At 31.9% G+C, this 19,381-nt stretch overlaps 1 protein-coding gene across 1 annotated transcript in view; it reads left to right on the top strand.

Annotated features, from left to right (window-relative positions):
• LOC142335835 (uncharacterized) overlaps window positions 1–19,381 on the top strand; it is a 115,648-nt gene that overhangs the window by 13,450 nt on the left and 82,817 nt on the right. The window contains exons 8-9 of the mRNA XM_075384163.1: window positions 907–1,046; window positions 4,685–4,913. Of these exons, the coding sequence (XP_075240278.1) occupies window positions 907–1,046; window positions 4,685–4,913 (369 nt within the window). The remainder of the gene's footprint in view (window positions 1–906; window positions 1,047–4,684; window positions 4,914–19,381) is intronic.

Raw genomic sequence — 19,381 nt, 5'->3', positions numbered from 1 at the left:
CCGAGCATTCAAGTCGAACTAAAATCGAGTGTGCTTAATTGGAGTCTATAAAAATTCTAGAAGCAAGATTTTGAAGTCAATGTAAAAACCTGATGCATAAAAATGGGTCGAGGTATAGTCCAAAAACAAGAAATTGGGTCGAGCTTATTTCCAGAGGCAAATTTTTGGGTCAAATTATACTCCACATTCCAAAAATTTGTTTGCTGTAATGTCTAGAAGCAAAAAATGGTGTCCAGCTAAAATCGAGATTACAATTAAAATTGCGCTATTCTTTTCATTCGCAACTTCAGGCAAGCATGATCGTTTTATAAGTGGAGGCCTAAGTCCATATACAAAATTACTTTAACATTTATTTGCGGCTGTTCTTGTCAGAGCTTTTATGCCATTTGAAAACTTTTTAAATATTTTTTATTGATTTATGTTTGAACATCTTAAATTTTTAGATTTTGAAAGGTTTAAAAAAATTTTGTCAAAAAAATTCACTGCTTGTGAATCAACACGCATTACTTTTTTTTAATCAAAATTGAATCTCTAAATATCATAAATTAATGAAACAAAACTAAACGAGGTAAGATTTGTCATTTTTAGACAAGCGCTGAAAGGCTTCTAAAAAATTTAGGATTATTTTGATTTAGTGCAATGCAATAGCAATAAAGCAAATAGTTTGATTTCTGCTCAGGAGTTAGATATTAAATCTGTTTCTATAAAATCATGTTCATAAAGCTTTACAATGAGATGATATACACGATGAAGCCCGGCTCAAAAATTGTTCAAAGTTTCAGATCTGAACATGAACATACTTATTTCACCGTGCATAATTTTGACCTCCTATGATAACGTTGAATAGTTTTCAAAAAAATGGTTGACTTTGTTCATTATTTTTTCTTATATGTTAAATCTGTTCAGAGACCAGACGAAGAGTTACGAGAAGATGTTGTCTGACAATGAAAAGCAGAGAGTGAATGTGCAAGATGAACTGGACCGATTGAAGAAAGAACTAGCCAGATCTCAAGAAGAGAGAGCGAAAGAAACCGAAAAACTCAAAGGTCTTTTTTTGAGAATTGGGATCTATTCTGTTTCAGCCCCCCAGTGTTTTTTTACGCCCCCAGTTACAAATTATATGTTGTTACATAGCACTTTACTATGTAAAAAATAGCACATGCGCCTGGGGGCGTAAAAAATAAGTTAACTAAGCTGGGGGGGGGGGAAACAGAATAGATCCGAGAATTGCAATTTCAAATAGATTTTTTTTCACATCAAAGGTCGGGACACCAAACAGCACTAACACCCAACCCCGAAAAATAGCCCTCCCTGTATGGTATACTGAACGTCAAAAATTAACACCCTATATAGTTTTATGAAATAAAAATTCAATGTTCAGCATAAATTCACACCAACTTTTACCATTTGTTCGGAAAATGATTTCACACTAATACCTGCCTTCGCTAATGATTTTGGCTGTGTATTTTTGAAATTAAACGGGATCCTAACTTACCAGATATCTCACTTGCAAAAGGACGAAGTCCAGCAAGCCAACTTATAATATGTAAGTTGTCACAAATTCACAAGGTAATTATATCGCGTTGGAATATCGCAGAAGGAAATTCGGTGAAAAAATGAAAAAGAAAACACGTGGAAAAACTTTTAATGGGAGACAACTTTAATTTTATTAACTTTTTTGATAGAGTTTTTGTTTTGATATTGAGATATTTGCTTAGTTAGCATTCTGTTTTATAACAAAACGAAACAGCCAAGATCACCAGCTGAATGGAGCAGTGGTTTAAAATAATTTTATTAAAAATTTTTGTTAAAAGTTGGTGTAATTCTTTTTTCGAACACTGAATCTGACATATCAATAATGACAGGGTGCTAACTTACGTCTGACGCTCAGTATATAAAATAATACACGATGTGGATATGTCGATACGCTATCGGTTACTTTTTAATTGTTACGACCCCACTTGTGGGAGGAACTATATACTCAAATGGGCTTCTCTTTGTTCAGACAATTTCGACCGATCGATATATTCATCATAGAGAAAAGTGAATGGTATCATTGAAAATCCCGTCCAGCGTAAAAATTGAAACTAATTTTTTTTTGAATTTCGTTTGAGTTTTTATTTTGGAGGAGTTATCGAGGTTTGAAGTTTTGTGTGAACATCGGATATTTGCAATGATTTTGTTTACTTTTAGTGTAATTTTTTTATCAAATTAAGACCTTTTTTTTTTTCAAAAAAAATGTCAATTCAAAATTAAATTTCACGCCATAAAATGAATCAATTTTGAGTTCCTAACAGGAGAAAGGCGATTAAAGACTAGTTCCGGTCTCTAAGCTGGGGGGGCAAAGCAGAATAGATCCGAGAATTGTAATTTCAAACAGATTTTTTTTCACATCAAACGTCGGGACACCAAACAACACAGACACCCAACCCCGAAAAATAGCCCTAACTGTATGGTATACTGAACTCAAAAATTAACACCCTATATTTTTATGAAAAAAATTTAATGTTCAGCATGAAATCACACCAACTTTTACCATTTGGTCCCCCAGCTGTACAACCAAAAAAATTGAATTTATTTTGAGAGCTCTTTTTTTTAGAACTTTTCAAATTTTTTTGTTTTTTTAAATCATCTAGTTACTAGTCACTTTTCATATCGAGGTTACTTTAATGACAAACCTGATTTACAGACTAATGAAGTCCAATCAACAAAAAGTTTGTTTTCAAGGTTTTCATGTTTTTTTTTTGGCTTTGACTCCGAGTTTTCGTAATTTTAAATAAAATTTTGATATCCTTTTTGAGGTTTTACTAAATTTTTGACATCATATGGCGTAAACTGGTTGATTAAAAGTGCAACAGGTTTTGTAATGAGCGTTATGTGAACCTATGGCTGTTAAAATTTTAAAAATGATTCTTCGAAAATTTTTTTTAAAAATTAACCAAACTTGTTTTCGAATTGTAACTCTGTCATACGTTTTTATTGCAACTAAAATTAATCTGATCAGCGGTTATATCTTCCAATTATTTGTTATATGACATCAAAGCCACAAGATTTCAATTTTTTAGAAAAGTTTTTAATATTTTTCTTATTATTGGTTCCTCTTAAAATCTTATGACATTATCTTGATATTGATGTCTCCCAATGGCCTAGAGAAGACTTTAAATGGATTTTGGATAAAAATTTCAGAGAAAAACTTATGGTTTAAATGGCTTCGACACTTTCTTCTTGCACTTTTCTTCTGAATTTTTGGATTTTGCCTACATTTGTTGCTGTTTCCTTAGTCATAAGACTTATTGTAATGTCCTATTGATTATCTGTGCATGAAGAATACCATTGTCCTCCAACTGAGGCAAAACTTAGCGTATTTATTGACTTCCGTTGGAAACTATTGAATTTAATGGCTGTTAAGACTTTAAAAATGATTTTCCGGGAATTTTTTTTCAACATTTACCGATCTTAAACTTATTTACGTGAAATGTAAGTCAGTCTCAGTAATGACCGGATCCTCTTCTTTTCTATTTCAACCGAAATTAATCTAGTTAGTAGTTTCATCTTCTAACTATTATTGTTATGACTTCGATGCACGAGTTTTCGTTATTTTATTTAACGCGTAATAACAGTTCCCAATGGTTTTCAAATGTGTCTTAATTGAATTTATTTACTCATTCAGTATATTTTTAGCTGAATTAGTATAAATAGAATTGAAATGAAAATACACAATAATCAGATAATAGCTAATGATTTCAATGGCTTCCTAATGTATTTCCGCGCAATGTGTGTAATTTGCTGTTCGTAATTTTTTTTGAGTTTTTCTGCTTTTTTAAACCATTTCGATGGCTGAGTCTAACCAAAGTCAAGGCCTATTGGTTTCATTATGATGTTTTAGTTAATCTGTTTGGAATTATTTTGTTAAAAGCTAATGATTTTTCAGACTTTTGAAATTATTTGGTTTGAAATATGTTGATTGATTTTTGAGTTTCACCTCATTATTTCTTCTTTTTGTAGACTTGTTACCTAGCCTCCTTCAGGGAAAAATTCATCAGCTGTGTAGTTAGGAAAAATTAAATATGTGTAGTTAGGGTTTTGTCTGATTGTAATTTGACCTTGTTACTAGGTGTATTTAAATTTAGATATTTAGAGTTTTTGCCGTGAAATTTTTGTTTTTGCTCTTTTGTTGTTATTTTTTTCTCGTAGTATTTTTAATGGCAGATCTTGTTCTATTGAGGCATGGTATTATTTAATTCAATTAATAGTTTGGACGTGTAGAATTTTTTTCAACTCAAACATTTATTTTTGGTTATCTCTTTGCCAAAAATGTAAGTCAAAAGACAGTTAAGTAAAAAATGTAGATGAGCGCGAGTCGGAACACCATGTAAAAACGCGCATTAAGTAGCCTCCTTGTTAGGGTTTCTAGCATTTTATTTCCCCTCTGAAGGAAAGTATGCCCCCCCCAGCTTTAGGGTATAATTACAGTAATGAGAGGGGGGGAATACCTAAGCAAAACGCAAAACAACTGCGTTTTTTTGCGTTTTGCTTAGGTATTACGGGGACACTTTTCTTCAGAAAAAAATGGCAAAGGTAGTTTTTCAACAGATTTTTTAAATGGAAATTCACAAGAAAAAGATCATAAACAAAATTTGTTTAAATTGCCAGAAAAAATTAACACTGATTGATGTATGTTCAGGCGAAGCAAAACGAGAAAAAGAAGATTTGGAACGGGCTGTTGACAAAATGAAGAAGGACAAGGAATACGAGTTGGGAAACATGCGGGATTTGCTGGAGAGGGTGAAAAAAGAAGCGGAAGAAAGTGGGGAGGTCAAGGCACAGGAGGTGAATGCTGTCAAAGAGAGAATGGCAAAGTTGATGGCTGAGAAAGAGGACCAAATTCTGAGAGAAAAGGCTGAGAGGGAACAGTTAGTTCTTGTCTTTGTATTATAATTTTCAGGTTCTATTTTGATTTCGGAGAATAAATCCCTATATTGTGAAATCTTGAGCCTGCGATTTCAAAAAAAACATAGCAGGACAAGTCTTGGCCTACAATTCAAGGATTTCATTTAAACAAACAACTAGATGCAAAATGGACTTTGAATGTGTTGGAAGAGCTATTTAGAAAAAAATCCGATCATAAAAATTGAAGAAAAAAACAGTGAAAATCAGGGAAAAAATGACGCATGTGAACAAAAAATGACTAGAGAGAGAATTATTTTTCGTTCAAAACCTATTTTCTCAGTCTAATTTAAAATTCGAGAGAAACAATTTCACGCCCCAATACCACTCGCTTTTTCGCTCACTTCCTGTTTCCGCGTGACTAAAATCACTACTCCAATTTGACTTCAAGAATCGTCAAAATGTGTGTACGGATCTTAAAAAAATAGCCGGTAGACTCCGAAAGTGACTAAAAGTAAAACAAAATTTGCACTAGCCGACAAATATCTGGTACATCTGTTAGTTTTATTATACTATTCAATATGATACAACAACCGGAGTAAATAAATTATGAAAAAATTTTCTTTGTATTCTTTAAGTGGCAACTCAAGAAGCATGGTTGTCAGGTATAAAACAACTTAGCCCAACAATTGATTATCAAACGATTGAATAAATATAACCAACAATACATCTCAAAGGTTAGAAAAATTGAGCAAAAAGAAATAGATAAAGAACAAATCCTAAAGAATCAGTTATTTTCTATTAAATTTTGCTGTATACTAAAAAGTCTAGAAGTCTAAAAAAACTGTTCCCAACACAGCTTACAGTTCCTGTTGATTGATTCAGCACCTAAGGGACACCTGAAAGCACTGTAAAACACATAAAATCTGAGTAAGAACAAAAATTGACAACTTTTGAAACAATCATTTTGTTTTTTTTAAATCTGCTATCAAAGCTTTAATTGATCGAACTTAAAATCCACAACCCTGTCAAAAACTACGCTAACATTTGAAAACGGAAAAAAAGGAAGAACAAGGCAAAAACATAAAAACAGAAAATTTAAACGAAAAGATCGTTAAATTGAGACTATTTAAGTTTGTTAAAAACAAGCTTAAACTGCTATTGCCGATGCCAATAGCCACGGAAAAAAACATAGGAGCTCAATTCAACCAATTATTTCACACCAGTTACTGAAGTTATGTATGATTGAAATGGTCAAAAAGGCTCCCAATTGTACAATAAATTGTTAATATGGTTTAGGAAAAGCACTTTTTCCAAACTTAATCTAAAAATTAAACTAGCTGCTTCAAAAAAATCCCCACGTGATGCATATACATACACAACGTACAAAGGAAGTCGAAATTCAATCAGAGTAATCACAGAGCAAGAAAAAATCTCTCTTTATTCAGAATTTGTCGATTTTAACTGTAAGAAAATGTCGGTATTTGCGGTTTTAGATAGACAGAAACAGAAAAAGCACGTACGTTTTTTTTTCTTTGGAATCTCAGGCATGTTCATTTCTTAAACGTCGGAAATTGTCGGTTTGTTTTGTTTCGAACCACTTTTGCTGAAATCTATAACCCTGTCAAAAACTCTACGCTAACATTTGAAAACGGAAAGAAAAATTATTCTGAAGGGGAAGAACAAGGCAAAAACTTAAAAACAGAAAATATAAACGAAAAGATCTTTAAATTGAGACTATTTAAGTTTGTTAAAAACAAGCTTTAAACGAAAAGATCTTTAAATTTAAACGAAAAGATCTTTAAATTGAGACTATTTAAGTTTGTTAAAAACAACATTTGAGAGTCCTATGAACGTGACCTAATCCACAGAATTTGCATAGATGTTCGACAATTGAAAAAAAAAACAGTTAATTTATGTTTGTCCAACTGGTTTTGTCATGGAACTAAGAAACAGTTTCAATATATTCCCATATTCTTACAGATTTTTTCCAAAAAAAGTACGTTTCATATTCCAACAAGAAGGACACAATCACAACGCTTGAAAGCTTTATGAACAAAACGCTCATATTTTCGCATAAAAAAAGCAAAACACTTCGTACGTTTAACAATTTCCTACGTATGAACCATGCCAACCAAATTGAGCATGCGGACGATTCTTACACCATTTGTGCTTCATTGGTCAATTGATGAAATGCTCTAGTTTAAAGAGTTATAGCTTAAAGTGAAGTACGTAATTTCATTTATTTATGATTGTTTCTGAAAGAATGCATTGTTTTACAATTACTTAAAAACAGTTTTTAATATTTGATTTTTAAAAAAACAAATCGGTATTATAAGATGAACTCAACCGGAACAAACTCGGGCGATTGCTTCTAAATTTGAGCAAATAGCATTATTTACTAAAATCATTTGTTTACAAATTTGATGTTGTGAAAATACAATTTGTACATAATAATTGTAATTTGGGATTATTGAGTAAATATTTGCAAAAATTGCAAATTTGATAAACGAAATGTATTAGGGAGTAAGCAAGCCGTCATCTTTGGACCGGCGATTGATAGAATGGCGTCCGAAAATTTTCCCAGGTTGAGGTGCCATCCGAAAGTGACCTCTGATCATACCAAGTCCAACGCACACGGTGTGTTCCCAGACCAAAATTACAGGGTCTGGGATTTGGTTCCAGCGCACAATAGTATGATCAGAGGTCACTTCGGTCTGGGGATGGTATGATCAGAGGTCACTTCGGTCTGGGGATGGTATGATCAGAGGTCACTTAGGTCTGGGGATGGTATGATCAGAGGTCACTTTGGTCTGGGGATGGTATGATCAGAAGTCACTTCAGGATGGGAATGGTCTGATCAGATGCGGATTCAAGCGCACATTAGTCTGATCAGAGACCATTTCGAGCGCGGAATTTTTTTTTTGATTTTTTGTTTTTTTTTTACAGAGAGATGTTGGCTCTGTCAAGAGGCAACAAAAAGCAACATTCTGATCACAGACGGATCTAGAGTCTGATGTCTTTGATCGGAACCAAAGGGGTCCAACTGATTGAACATGTCAGTCCCCTTACAAGGAGACTTTGTTTAATTGTAGAATACGATGTGTTATATGGAAAGCTGTCTAAATTTATCCATTGAGTTGGAAATATGCACTAATGTATACTAAATAATTTTTTACTCAGCAGTTGGGTTATCTTTTCCATAGCAATAATACTTTTAGAATGGTCTTTTCTTTAGATGAATATAATAATGCAAACATCATTTTGTATGAAATGAATAAATTATAAAAAAATTCGTGCGGTGAGGTGATTTTGAGCGCACAATAGTCTGATCAGGAGTAACTTTTCAGCGCACAATAGTCTGATCAGAAGTGATTTTGAGCGCACAATCGTCTGGACAATGGTCTGGGTTTGAACTGGGCCATGGTCGCACAATCGTCTGGACAATGGTCTGATTATGGTCTGATCAGAGGTCCTTTCCGTCTGGGAAGGTCTGATCAGAGACAGTTTTGAGCGCACTTAGAGCGCACACGGTGTTTCGAGCGCACTTTAGTCTGATCAGAGGATACTTTGGTCTGGGAGGGTTTGATCAGAGGTAACTTTCGTCTGGCACGGTCTGATCAGGGGTCACTTCCGGATGGCACCTCAACCTGGGTTGCACTGGGCAGAGCAGGATTCAGAGTAAAAGGTTACTGCGGCGACACATAACAGAATGTAATTTAATCTGTACAGTTCGTTGTGCAGAACAGAAATGAGCGAATGCACGTGTCAGATCCCGTACTTAACGCTTACTCGTACCCGTACTTAACGCGTGTCAGATCCCGTACTTCCCGTACTACTTACTGATAAAGTCATTATCAGTACTGGACAAGTCTAATTCCAAGTCTAGGTATCAGTACTGATTCAGAGCTATGATCATAACACATTAAAGACTTGTCAGACTTGGCCAAGACTTGGTAAGTCTTAATCTAAGTCTTGGCCAAGACTTGGCAAGTCTTAATCAAAGTCTTGGCCAAGACTTGCCAAGTCTTAATCAAAGTCTTGGCCAAGACTTGCCAAGTCTAATCCAAGTCTCGGCCAAGACATGGCAAGTCTTAATCAAAGTCTTGGTCAAGACATGGCAAGTCTTAATCAAAGTCTTGGCCAAGACTTGCCAAGTCTAATCCAAGTCTTGGCCAAGACTTGGCAAGTCTTAATCCAAGTCTTGGCCAAGACATGGCAAGTCTTAATCAAAGTCTTGGCCAAGACTTGGCAAGTCTTAATCCAAGTCTTGGCCAAGACTTGCCAAGTCTAATCCAAGTCTTGGCCAAGACTTGGCAAGTCTTAATCCAAGTCTTGGCCAAGACTTGCCAAGTCTTAATCCAGTCTCAAATGGCCGAAAAAAAGGTCAAAAATAGCCGAAAAAAAACGTCAAAACTGATCGAAAAAACGTCAAAAATGGCCGAAAAAAAGGTCAAAAATAGCCGAAAAAAACGTCAAAACTGATCGAAAAACGTCAAAAATGGCCGAAAAAAGGTCAAAAATAGCCGAAAAAAACGTCAAAAATATCCGAAAAAACGTCAAAAATGGCCGAAAAAAAGGTCAAAAATAGCCGAAAAAAACGTCAAAAATAGCCGAAAAAACGTCAAAAATGGCCGAAAAAAAGGTATGAAATAGCCGAAAAAAACGTCAAAACTGATCGAAAAAACGTCAAAAATGGCCGAAAAAAACGTCAAAAATAGCCAAAACAACGTCAAAAATGGCCGAAAAAAAATGTCAAAAATAGCCGGCCTTGCTTGCAAAAAAATCAACAGGACATCAAAAAAGCTACAAAAGCTGTTTTCCTATACTCAGTTAAAAAAGAGTACTACAGCAATGAATTGGCCGCAAGCGACCAAAAAGTATAAAAACACTGACAAAATTTGAAGACATAGTTTTTTAAATTAAAGACATGAAAAAATAGAGGCATCGTTTTCAAAATATAAAGGCATCAGAACTGACTTTTTTCGTTTTTGACCCAGAGAAAAATTAATCATTTTGTAAAGTCAAGTAAACTATTATTAGACGGTTTTTGGGTCAAAACGAAAAAAAAAACAGCTAAAGATGTACATGAAAAAGAAAAATAGAGGCATCGTATTCAAAAAATAAAGGCATCAGAACTGATTTTTTTTTCGTTTTTGACCCAGAGAAAAACTAATCATTTTTTAAAGGCAAGTAAAGTATTAGACGGTTTTTGGGTCCAAACGAAAAAAAAACAGCTAAAGAAGATCACGAAAAAGAAAAATAGAGGCATCGTATTCAAAATATAAACGCATCAGAACTGACTTTTTTTTCGTTTTTGACCCAGAGAAAAATTAATCATTTTTTAAAGGCAAGTAAAGCATAAGCATCATTAGACGGTTTTTCGGTCAAAACGAAAAAAAAACAGCTAAAGAAGAAAACGAAAATGAAAAATAGAGGCATCTTATTCAAAAAATAAAGGCATCAGAACTGATTTTTTTTTCGTTTTTGACACAGAGGAAAATTAATCATTTTTTAAAGGCAAGTAAAGTATTATTAGACGGTTTTTGGGTCAAAACGAAAAAAAAACAGCTAAAGAAGAACACGAAAAAGAAAAATAGAGGCATCGTATTCAAAATATAAAGGCATCAGAACTGATTTTTGTTTTCGTTTTTGACCCAGAGAAAAATTAATCATTTTTTAAAGGCAAGTAAAGTATCATTAGACGGTTTTTGGGTCAAAACGAAAAAAACAGCTAAAGAAGAACACGAAAAAGAAAAATAGAGGCATCTTATTCAAAAAATAAAGGCATCAGAACTGATTTTTTTTTCGTTTTTGACCCCGAGAAAAGTTAATCATTTTTTAAAGGCAAGTAAAATATTATTAGACGGTTTTTGGGTCAAAACGAAAAAAAACAGCTAAAGAAGAACACGAAAAAGAAAAATAGAGGCATCGTATTCAAAATATAAAGGCATCAGAACTGATTTTTTTTCGTTTTTGACCCAGAGAAAAATTAATCATTTTTTAAAGGCAAGTAAATTATCATTAGACGGTTTTTGGGTCAAAACGAAAAAAAAAACAGCTAAAGAAGTACATGAAAAAGAAAAATAGAGGCATCGTATTCAAAAAATAAAGGCATCAGAACTGATTTTTTTTTCGTTTTTGAACCAGAGTAAAATTAATCATTTTTTAAAGGCAAGTTAAGTATTATTAGACGATTTTTGGGTCAACACGAAAAAAAAACAGCTAAAGAAGATCACGAAAAAGAAAAATAGAGGCATCGTATTCAAAATATAAACGCATCAGAACTGATTTTTTTTTCGTTTTTGACCCAGAGAAAAATTAATCATTTTGTAAAGGCAAGTAAAGCATCATTAGACGGTTTTTGGGTCGAAACGAAAAAAAACAGCTAAAGAAGAACACGAAAAAGAAAAATAGAGGCATCGTATTCAAAATATAAAGGCATCAGAACTGATTTTTTTTTTCGTTTTTGACCCAGAGAAAAATTAATCATTTTTTAAAGGCAAGTAAAGTATCATTAGACGGTTTTTGGGTCAAAACGAAAAAAAAACAGCTAAAGATGTCCACGAAAAAGAAAAATAGAGGCATCGTATTCAAAATAAGGCATCAGAACTGATTTTTTATTTCGTAGTCGACCCAGAGAAAAATTAATCATTTTTTAATGGCAAGTAAAGTATTATTAGACAGTTTTTGGGTCAAAACGAAAAAAAAGCTAAAAAAGAACACGAAAAAGAAAAATAGAGGCATCGTATTCGAAATATAAAGCATTCAGAACTGATTTTTTTCGTCTTTGGACCCAGAAAAAATTAATCATTTTGTAAAGGCAAGTAAAGTATTATTAGACGGTTTTTGGGTCAAAACGAAAAAAAACAGCTAAAGAAGTACATGAAAAAGAAAAATAGAGGCATCGTATTCAAAAAATAAAGGCATCAGAACTGATTTTTTTTTGTTTTTGACCCAGAGAAAAATTAACCATTTTTTAAAGGCAAGTAAAGTCTTATTAGACGGTTTTTGGTTGAAAACGAAAAAAACAGCTAGAGAAGATCACGAAAAAGAAAAATAGAGGCATCGTATTCAAAATATAAACGCATCAGAACTGATTTTTTTTTCGTTTTTGACCCAGAGTAAAATTAATCATTTTTTAAAGGCAAGTAAAGCATCATTAGACGGTTTTTGGGTCAAAACGAAAAAAAAACAGCTAAAGAAGTACACGAAAAAGAAAAATAGAGGCATCGTATTCAAAATATAAAGGCATCAGAACTGATTTTTTTTTCGTTTTTGACCCAGAGAAAAATTAATCAATTTTTAAAGGCAAGTAAATTATTATTAGACGGTTTTTGGGTCAAAACGAAAAAAAACAGCTAAAGAAGAACACGAAAAAGAAAAATAGAGGCATCTTATTCAAAAAATAAAGGCATCAGAACTGATTTTTTTTTCGTTTTTGACCAAGAGTAAAATTAATCATTTTTTAAAGGCAAGTAAAGTATTATTAGACGGTTTTTGGGTCAAAACGAAAAAAAAACAGCTAAAGAAGAACACGAAAAAGAAAAATAGAGGCATCGTATTCAAAATATAAAGTCATCAGAACTGATTTTTTTTTCGTTTTTGACCCAGAGAAAAAATAATCATTTTTTGAAGGCAAGTAAATTATCATTAGACGGTTTTTGGGTCAAAACGAAAAAGAAACAGCTAAAGAAGTACATGAAAAAAAAATAGAGGCATCGTATTCAAAAAATAAAGGCATCAGAACTGATTTTTTTTTCGTTTTTGACCCAGAGAAAAGTTAATCATTTTTTAAAGGCAAGTAAAATATTATTAGACGGTTTTTGGGTCAAAACGAAAAAAAAACAGCTAAAGAAGAACACGAAAAAGAAAAATAGAGGCATCTTATTCAAAAAATAAAGGCATCAGAACTGATTTTTTTTTCGTTTTTGACCAAGAGTAAAATTAATCATTTTTTAAAGGCAAGTAAAGTATTATTAGACGGTTTTTGGGTCAAAACGAAAAAAAAACAGCTAAAGAAGAACACGAAAAAGAAAAATAGAGGCATCGTATTCAAAATATAAAGGCATCAGAACTGATTTTTTTTTGTTTTTGACCCAGAGATTAATTAACCATTTTTTAAAGGCAAGTAAAGTCTTATTAGACGGTTTTTGGGTGAAAACGAAAAAAACAGCTAGAGAAGATCACGAAAAAGAAAAATAGAGGCATCGTATTCAAAATATAAACGCATCAGAACTGATTTTTTTTTGTTTTTGACCCAGAGAAAAATTAACCATTTTTTAAAGGCAAGTAAAGTCTTATTAGACGGTTTTTGGGTGAAAACGAAAAAAACAGCTAGAGAAGATCACGAAAAAGAAAAATAGAGGCATAGTATTCAAAATATAAACGCATCAGAACTGATTTTTTTTTCGTTTTTGACCCAGAGTAAAATTAATCATTTTTTAAAGGCAAGTAAAGCATCATTAGACGGTTTTTGGGTCAAAACGAAAAAAAAACAGCTAAAGAAGTACACGAAAAAGAAAAATAGAGGCATCGTATTCAAAATATAAAGGCATCAGAACTGATTTTTTTTTCGTTTTTGACCCAGAAAAAATTAATCATTTTTTAAAGGCAAGTAAATTATTATTAGACGGTTTTTGGGTCAAAACGAAAAAAAACAGCTAAAAAAGAACACGAAAAAGAAAAATAGAGGCATCTTATTCAAAAAATAAAGACATCAGAACTGATTTTTTTTTCGTTTTTGACCAAGAGTAAAATTAATCATTTTTTAAATGCAAGTAAAGTATTATTAGACGGTTTTTGGGTCAAAACGAAAAAAAACAGCTAAAGAAGAACACGAAAAAGAAAAATAGAGGCATCGTATTCAAAAAATAAAGGCATCAGAACTGATTTTTTTTTGTTTTTGACCCAGAGAAAAATTAACCATTTTTTAAAGGCAAGTAAAGTCTTATTAGACGGTTTTTGGGTGAAAACGAAAAAAACAGCCAGAGAAGATCACGAAAAAGAAAAATAGAGGCATCGTATTCAAAATATAAACGCATCAGAACTGATTTTTTTTTCGTTTTTGACCCAGAGTAAAATTAATCCTTTTTTAAAGGCAAGTAAAGCATCATTAGACGGTTTTTGGGTCAAAACGAAAAAAAAACAGCTAAAGAAGTACACGAAAAAGAAAAATAGAGGCATCGTATTCAAAATATAAAGGCATCAGAACTGATTTTTTTTTTCGTTTTTGACCCAGAGAAAAATTAATCATTTTTTAAAGGCAAGTAATTTATTATTAGACGGTTTTTGGGTCAAAACGAAAAAAAAACAGCTAAAGAAGAACACGAAAAAGAAAAATAGAGGCATCTTATTCAAAAAATAAAGGCATCAGAACTGATTTTTTTTTCGTTTTTGACCAAGAGTAAAATTAATCATTTTTTAAAGGCAAGTAAAGTATTATTAGACGGTTTTTGGGTCAAAACGAAAAAAAAACAGCTAAAGAAGAACACGAAAAAGAAAAATAGAGGCATCGTATTCAAAATATAAAGGCATCAGAACTGGTTTTTTTTTCGTTTTTGACCCAGAGAAAAAAAAATCATTTTTTGAAGGCAAGTAAATTATCATTAGACGGTTTTTGGGTCAAAACGAAAAAGAAACAGCTAAAGAAGTACATGAAAAAAAAAATAGAGGCATCGTATTCAAAAAATAAAGGCATCAGAACTGATTTTTTTTTTTCGTTTTTGACCCAGAGAAAAGTTAATCATTTTTTAAAGGCAAGTAAAATATTATTAAACGGTTTTTGGGTCAAAACGAAAAAAAAACAGCTAAAGAAGAACACGAAAAAGAAAAATAGAAGCATCGTATTCAAAATATAAAGGCATCAGAACTGATTTTTTTTTAGTTTTTGACCCAGAGAAAAATTAATCATTTTTTAAAGGCAAGTAAATTATCATTAGACGGTTTTTGGGTCAAAACGAAAAAAAAAACAGCTAAAGAAGTACATGAAAAAGAAAAATAGAGGCATCGTATTCAAAAAATAAAGGCATCAGAACTGATTTTTTTTTCGTTTTTGAACCAGAGTAAAATTAATCATTTTTTAAAGGCAAGTAAAGTATTATTAGACGGTTTTTGGGTCAAAACGAAAAAAAACAGCTAAAGAAGATCACGAAAAAGAAAAATAGAGGCATCGTATTCAAAATATAAAGGCATCAGAACTGATTTTTTTTTCGTTTTTGACCCAGAGAAAAATTAATCATTTTTTAAAGGCAAGTAAATTATCATTAGACGGTTTTTGGGTCAAAACGAAAAAAAACAGCTAAAGAAGTACATGAAAAAGAAAAATAGAGGCATCGTATTCAAAATATAAACGCATCAGAACTGATTTTTTTTTCGTTTTTGACCCAGAGAAAAATTAATCATTTTGTAAAGGCAAGTAAAGCATCATTAGACGGTTTTTGGGTCGAAACGAAAAAAAAACAGCTAAAGAAGAACACGAAAAAGAAAAATAGAGGCATCGTATTCAAAATATAAAGGCATCAGAACTGATTTTTTTTTTCGTTTTTGACCCAGAGAAAAATTAATCATTTTTTAAAGGCAAGTAAAGTATCATTAGACGGTTTTTGGGTCAAAACGAAAAAAAAACAGCTAAAGATGTCCACGAAAAAGAAAAATAGAGGCATCGTATTCAAAATAAGGCATCAGAACTGATTTTTTATTTCGTATTCGACCCAGAGAAAAATTAATCATTTTTTAATGGCAAGTAAAGTATTATTAGACAGTTTTTGGGTCAAAACGAAAAAAAACAGCTAAAAAAGAACACGAAAAAGAAAAATAGAGGCATCGTATTCGAAATATAAAGCATTCAGAACTGATTTTTTTCGTCTTTGGACCCAGAAAAAATTAATCATTTTGTAAAGGCAAGTAAAGTATTATTAGACGGTTTTTGGGTCAAAACGAAAAAAAACAGCTAAAGAAGTACATGAAAAAGAAAAATAGAGGCATCGTATTCAAAAAATAAAGGCATCAGAACTGATTTTTTTTGTTTTTGACCCAGAGAAAAATTAACCATTTTTTAAAGGAAAGTAAAGTCTTATTAGACGGTTTTTGGGTCAAAACGAAAAAAAAGCTAAAGAAGATCACGAAAAAGAAAAATAGAGGCATCGTATTCAAAATATAAACGCATCAGAACTGATTTTTTTTTCGTTTTTGACCCAGAGTAAAATTAATCATTTTTTAAAGGCAAGTAAAGCATCATTAGACGGTTTTTGCGTCAAAACGAAAAAAAACAGCTAAAGAAGTACACGAAAAAGAAAAAAAGAGGCATCGTATTCAAAATATAAAGGCATCAGAACTGATTTTTTTTCGTTTTTGACCCAGAGAAAAATTAATCATTTTTTAAAGGCAAGTAAATTATTATTAGACGGTTTTTGGGTCAAAACGAAAAAAAAACAGCTAAAGAAGAACACGAAAAAGAAAAATAGAGGCATCTTATTCAAAAAATAAAGGCATCAGAACTGATTTTTTTTCGTTTTTGACCAAGAGGAAAATTAATCTTTTTTTAAAGGCAAGTAAAGTATTATTAGACGGTTTCTGGGTCAAAACGAAAAAAAACAGCTAAAGAAGAACACGAAAAAGAAAAATAGAGGCATCGTATTCAAAATATAAAGGCATCAGAACTGATTTTTTTTTCGTTTTTGACCCAGAGAAAAAATAATCATTTTTTGAAGGCAAGTAAAGTATCATTAGACGGTTTTTGGGTCAAAACGAAAAAAAAAACAGCTAAAGAAGTACACGAAAAAGAAAAATAGAGGCATCGTATTCAAAATATAAAGGCATCAGAACTGATTTTTTTTTCGTTTTTGTCCCAGAGAAAAGTTAATCATTTTGTAAAGGCAAGTAAAGTATTAGTAGACGGTTTTTGGGTCAAAACGAAAAAAAAACAGCTAAAGAAGAACACGAAAAAGAAAAATAGAGGCATCGTATTCAAAATATAAAGGCATCAGGACTGATTTTTTTCGTCTTTGGACCCAAACACAAAAAAATGCTTGTCTTTTAAGACGAAATTGGTTATGGTTTAGGGTTTTTGGGGTCAGAACGAAAAAAAAAACGAAGGAAACGAGAACACACTAAAGAAACATACGAACATCGTATTTAAAAATAAAGTCAAAAGCGGTGATTCTTTTTCGTTTTTGACCCCAAACACAAAAAAGCTAGTCTCTTAAGACCAAATTGATTATGGTTTAAGGTTTTTGGGGTCAGAACGAAAAAAAAACCAAAGAAAACGAGAACACACTAAAAAAATATGTGAACAAAGTGTTTAAAAATAAAGTCATCAGAGTTAATTTATTTTCGTTTTTGACCCCAAATACAAAAATGCTAGTCTTTTAAGAGAAAATGGATTATGGGTTAAGCTTTTTGGGGTCAGAACAAAAAAAACTGAAGAAAACGAGAACTCACTAAAGTAACATATGAACATCGCGTTTAAAAATAAAGTCATCAGAGTTAATTTTTTTTTCGTTTTTGACCCCAAACACAAAACTGCTTGTCTTCTAAGACGAAATTGGTTATGGGTTATGATTTAAACTGTTTGGGGTCAGAACGAAAAAAAACCAAAGAAAACGAGAACACACTAAAGAAACATACAAACATCGTATTTAAAAATAAATTCAAAAGCGGTGATTTTTTTTCGTTTTTGACCCCAAACACAAAAAAGCTAGTCTTTTAAGACCAAATTGATTATGATTTAAAGTTTTTGGGATCAGAACGAAAAAAAACCGAAGAAAACGAGAACACACTAAAAAAATATGTGAACAAAGTGTTTAAAAATAAAGTCATCAGAGTTAATTTGTTTTCGTTTTTGACCCCAAATACAAAAATGCTAGTCTTTTAAGAGCAAATGGATTACGGGTTAAGCTTTTTGGGGTCAGAACAAAAAAAACTGAAGAAAACGAGAACTCACTAAAGTAACATATGAACATCGCGTTTAAAAATAAAGTCATCAGAGTTAAATTTTTTTCGTTTTTGACCCCAAACACAAAAAAGCTAGTCTCTTAAGACCAAATTGATTATGGTTTAAGGTTTTTGGGGTCAGAACGAAAAAAAAACCAAAGAAAACGAGAACACACTAAAAAAATATGTGAACAAAGTGTTTAAAAATAAAGTCATCAGAGTTAATTTATTTTCGTTTTTGACCCCAAATACAAAAATGCTAGTCTTTTAAGAGAAAATGGATTATGGGTTAAGCTTTTTGGGGTCAGAACAAAAAAAACTGAAGAAAACGAGAACTCACTAAAGTAACATATGAACATCGCGTTTAAAAATAAAGTCATCAGAGTTAATTTTTTTTTCGTTTTTGACCCCAAACACAAAACTGCTTGTCTTCTAAGACGAAATTGGTTATGGGTTATGATTTAAACTGTTTGGGGTCAGAACGAAAAAAAACCAAAGAAAACGAGAACACACTAAAGAAACATACAAACATCGTATTTAAAAATAAATTCAAAAGCGGTGATTTTTTTTTCGTTTTTGACCCCAAACACAAAAAAGCTAGTCTTTTAAGACCAAATTGATTATGATTTAAAGTTTTTGGGATCAGAACGAAAAAAAACCGAAGAAAACGAGAACACACTAAAAAAATATGTGAACAAAGTGTTTAAAAATAAAGTCATCAGAGTTAATTTGTTTTCGTTTTTGACCCCAAATACAAAAATGCTAGTCTTTTAAGAGCAAATGGATTACGGGTTAAGCTTTTTGGGGTCAGAACAAAAAAAACTGAAGAAAACGAGAACTCACTAAAGTAACATATGAACATCGCGTTTAAAAATAAAGTCATCAGAGTTAAATTTTTTTTCGTTTTTGACCCCAAACACAAAACTGCTTGTCTTTTAAGACGAAATTGGTTATGGGTTATGATTTAAACTGTTTGGGGTCAGAACGAAAAAAAACCAAAGAAAACGAGAACACACTAAAGAAAAATATGACCATCGTGTTTAAGAATAAAGTCATCAGAGTTAATTTGTTTTCGTTTTTGACCCCAAATACAAAAATGCTAGTCTTTTAAGAGCAAATGGATTACGGGTTAAGCTTTTTGGGGTCAGAACAAAAAAAACTGAAGAAAACGAGAACTCACTAAAGTAACATATGAACATCGCGTTTAAAAATAAAGTCATCAGAGTTAAATTTTTTTCGTTTTTGACCCCAAACACAAAAAAGCTAGTCTCTTAAGACCAAATTGATTATGGTTTAAGGTTTTTGGGGTCAGAACGAAAAAAAACCAAAGAAAACGAGAACACACTAAAAAAATATGTGAACAAAGTGTTTAAAAATAAAGTCATCAGAGTTAATTTATTTTCGTTTTTGACCCCAAATACAAAAATGCTAGTCTTTTAAGAGAAAATGGATTATGGGTTAAGCTTTTTGGGGTCGGAACAAAAAAAACTGAAGAAAACGAGAACTCACTAAAGTAACATATGAACATCGCGTTTAAAAATAAAGTCATCAGAGTTAATTT

The sequence above is a fragment of the Convolutriloba macropyga genome, chromosome 3 (genome assembly GCF_964194025.1).
Source record: "Convolutriloba macropyga chromosome 3, txConMacr16.3, whole genome shotgun sequence".
NCBI classification, from domain to species: domain Eukaryota; kingdom Metazoa; phylum Xenacoelomorpha; order Acoela; family Convolutidae; genus Convolutriloba; species Convolutriloba macropyga.
The sequence above is the reverse complement of the archived record's forward strand: the minus strand, read 5'-3'. Positions and strand labels throughout refer to the sequence as shown.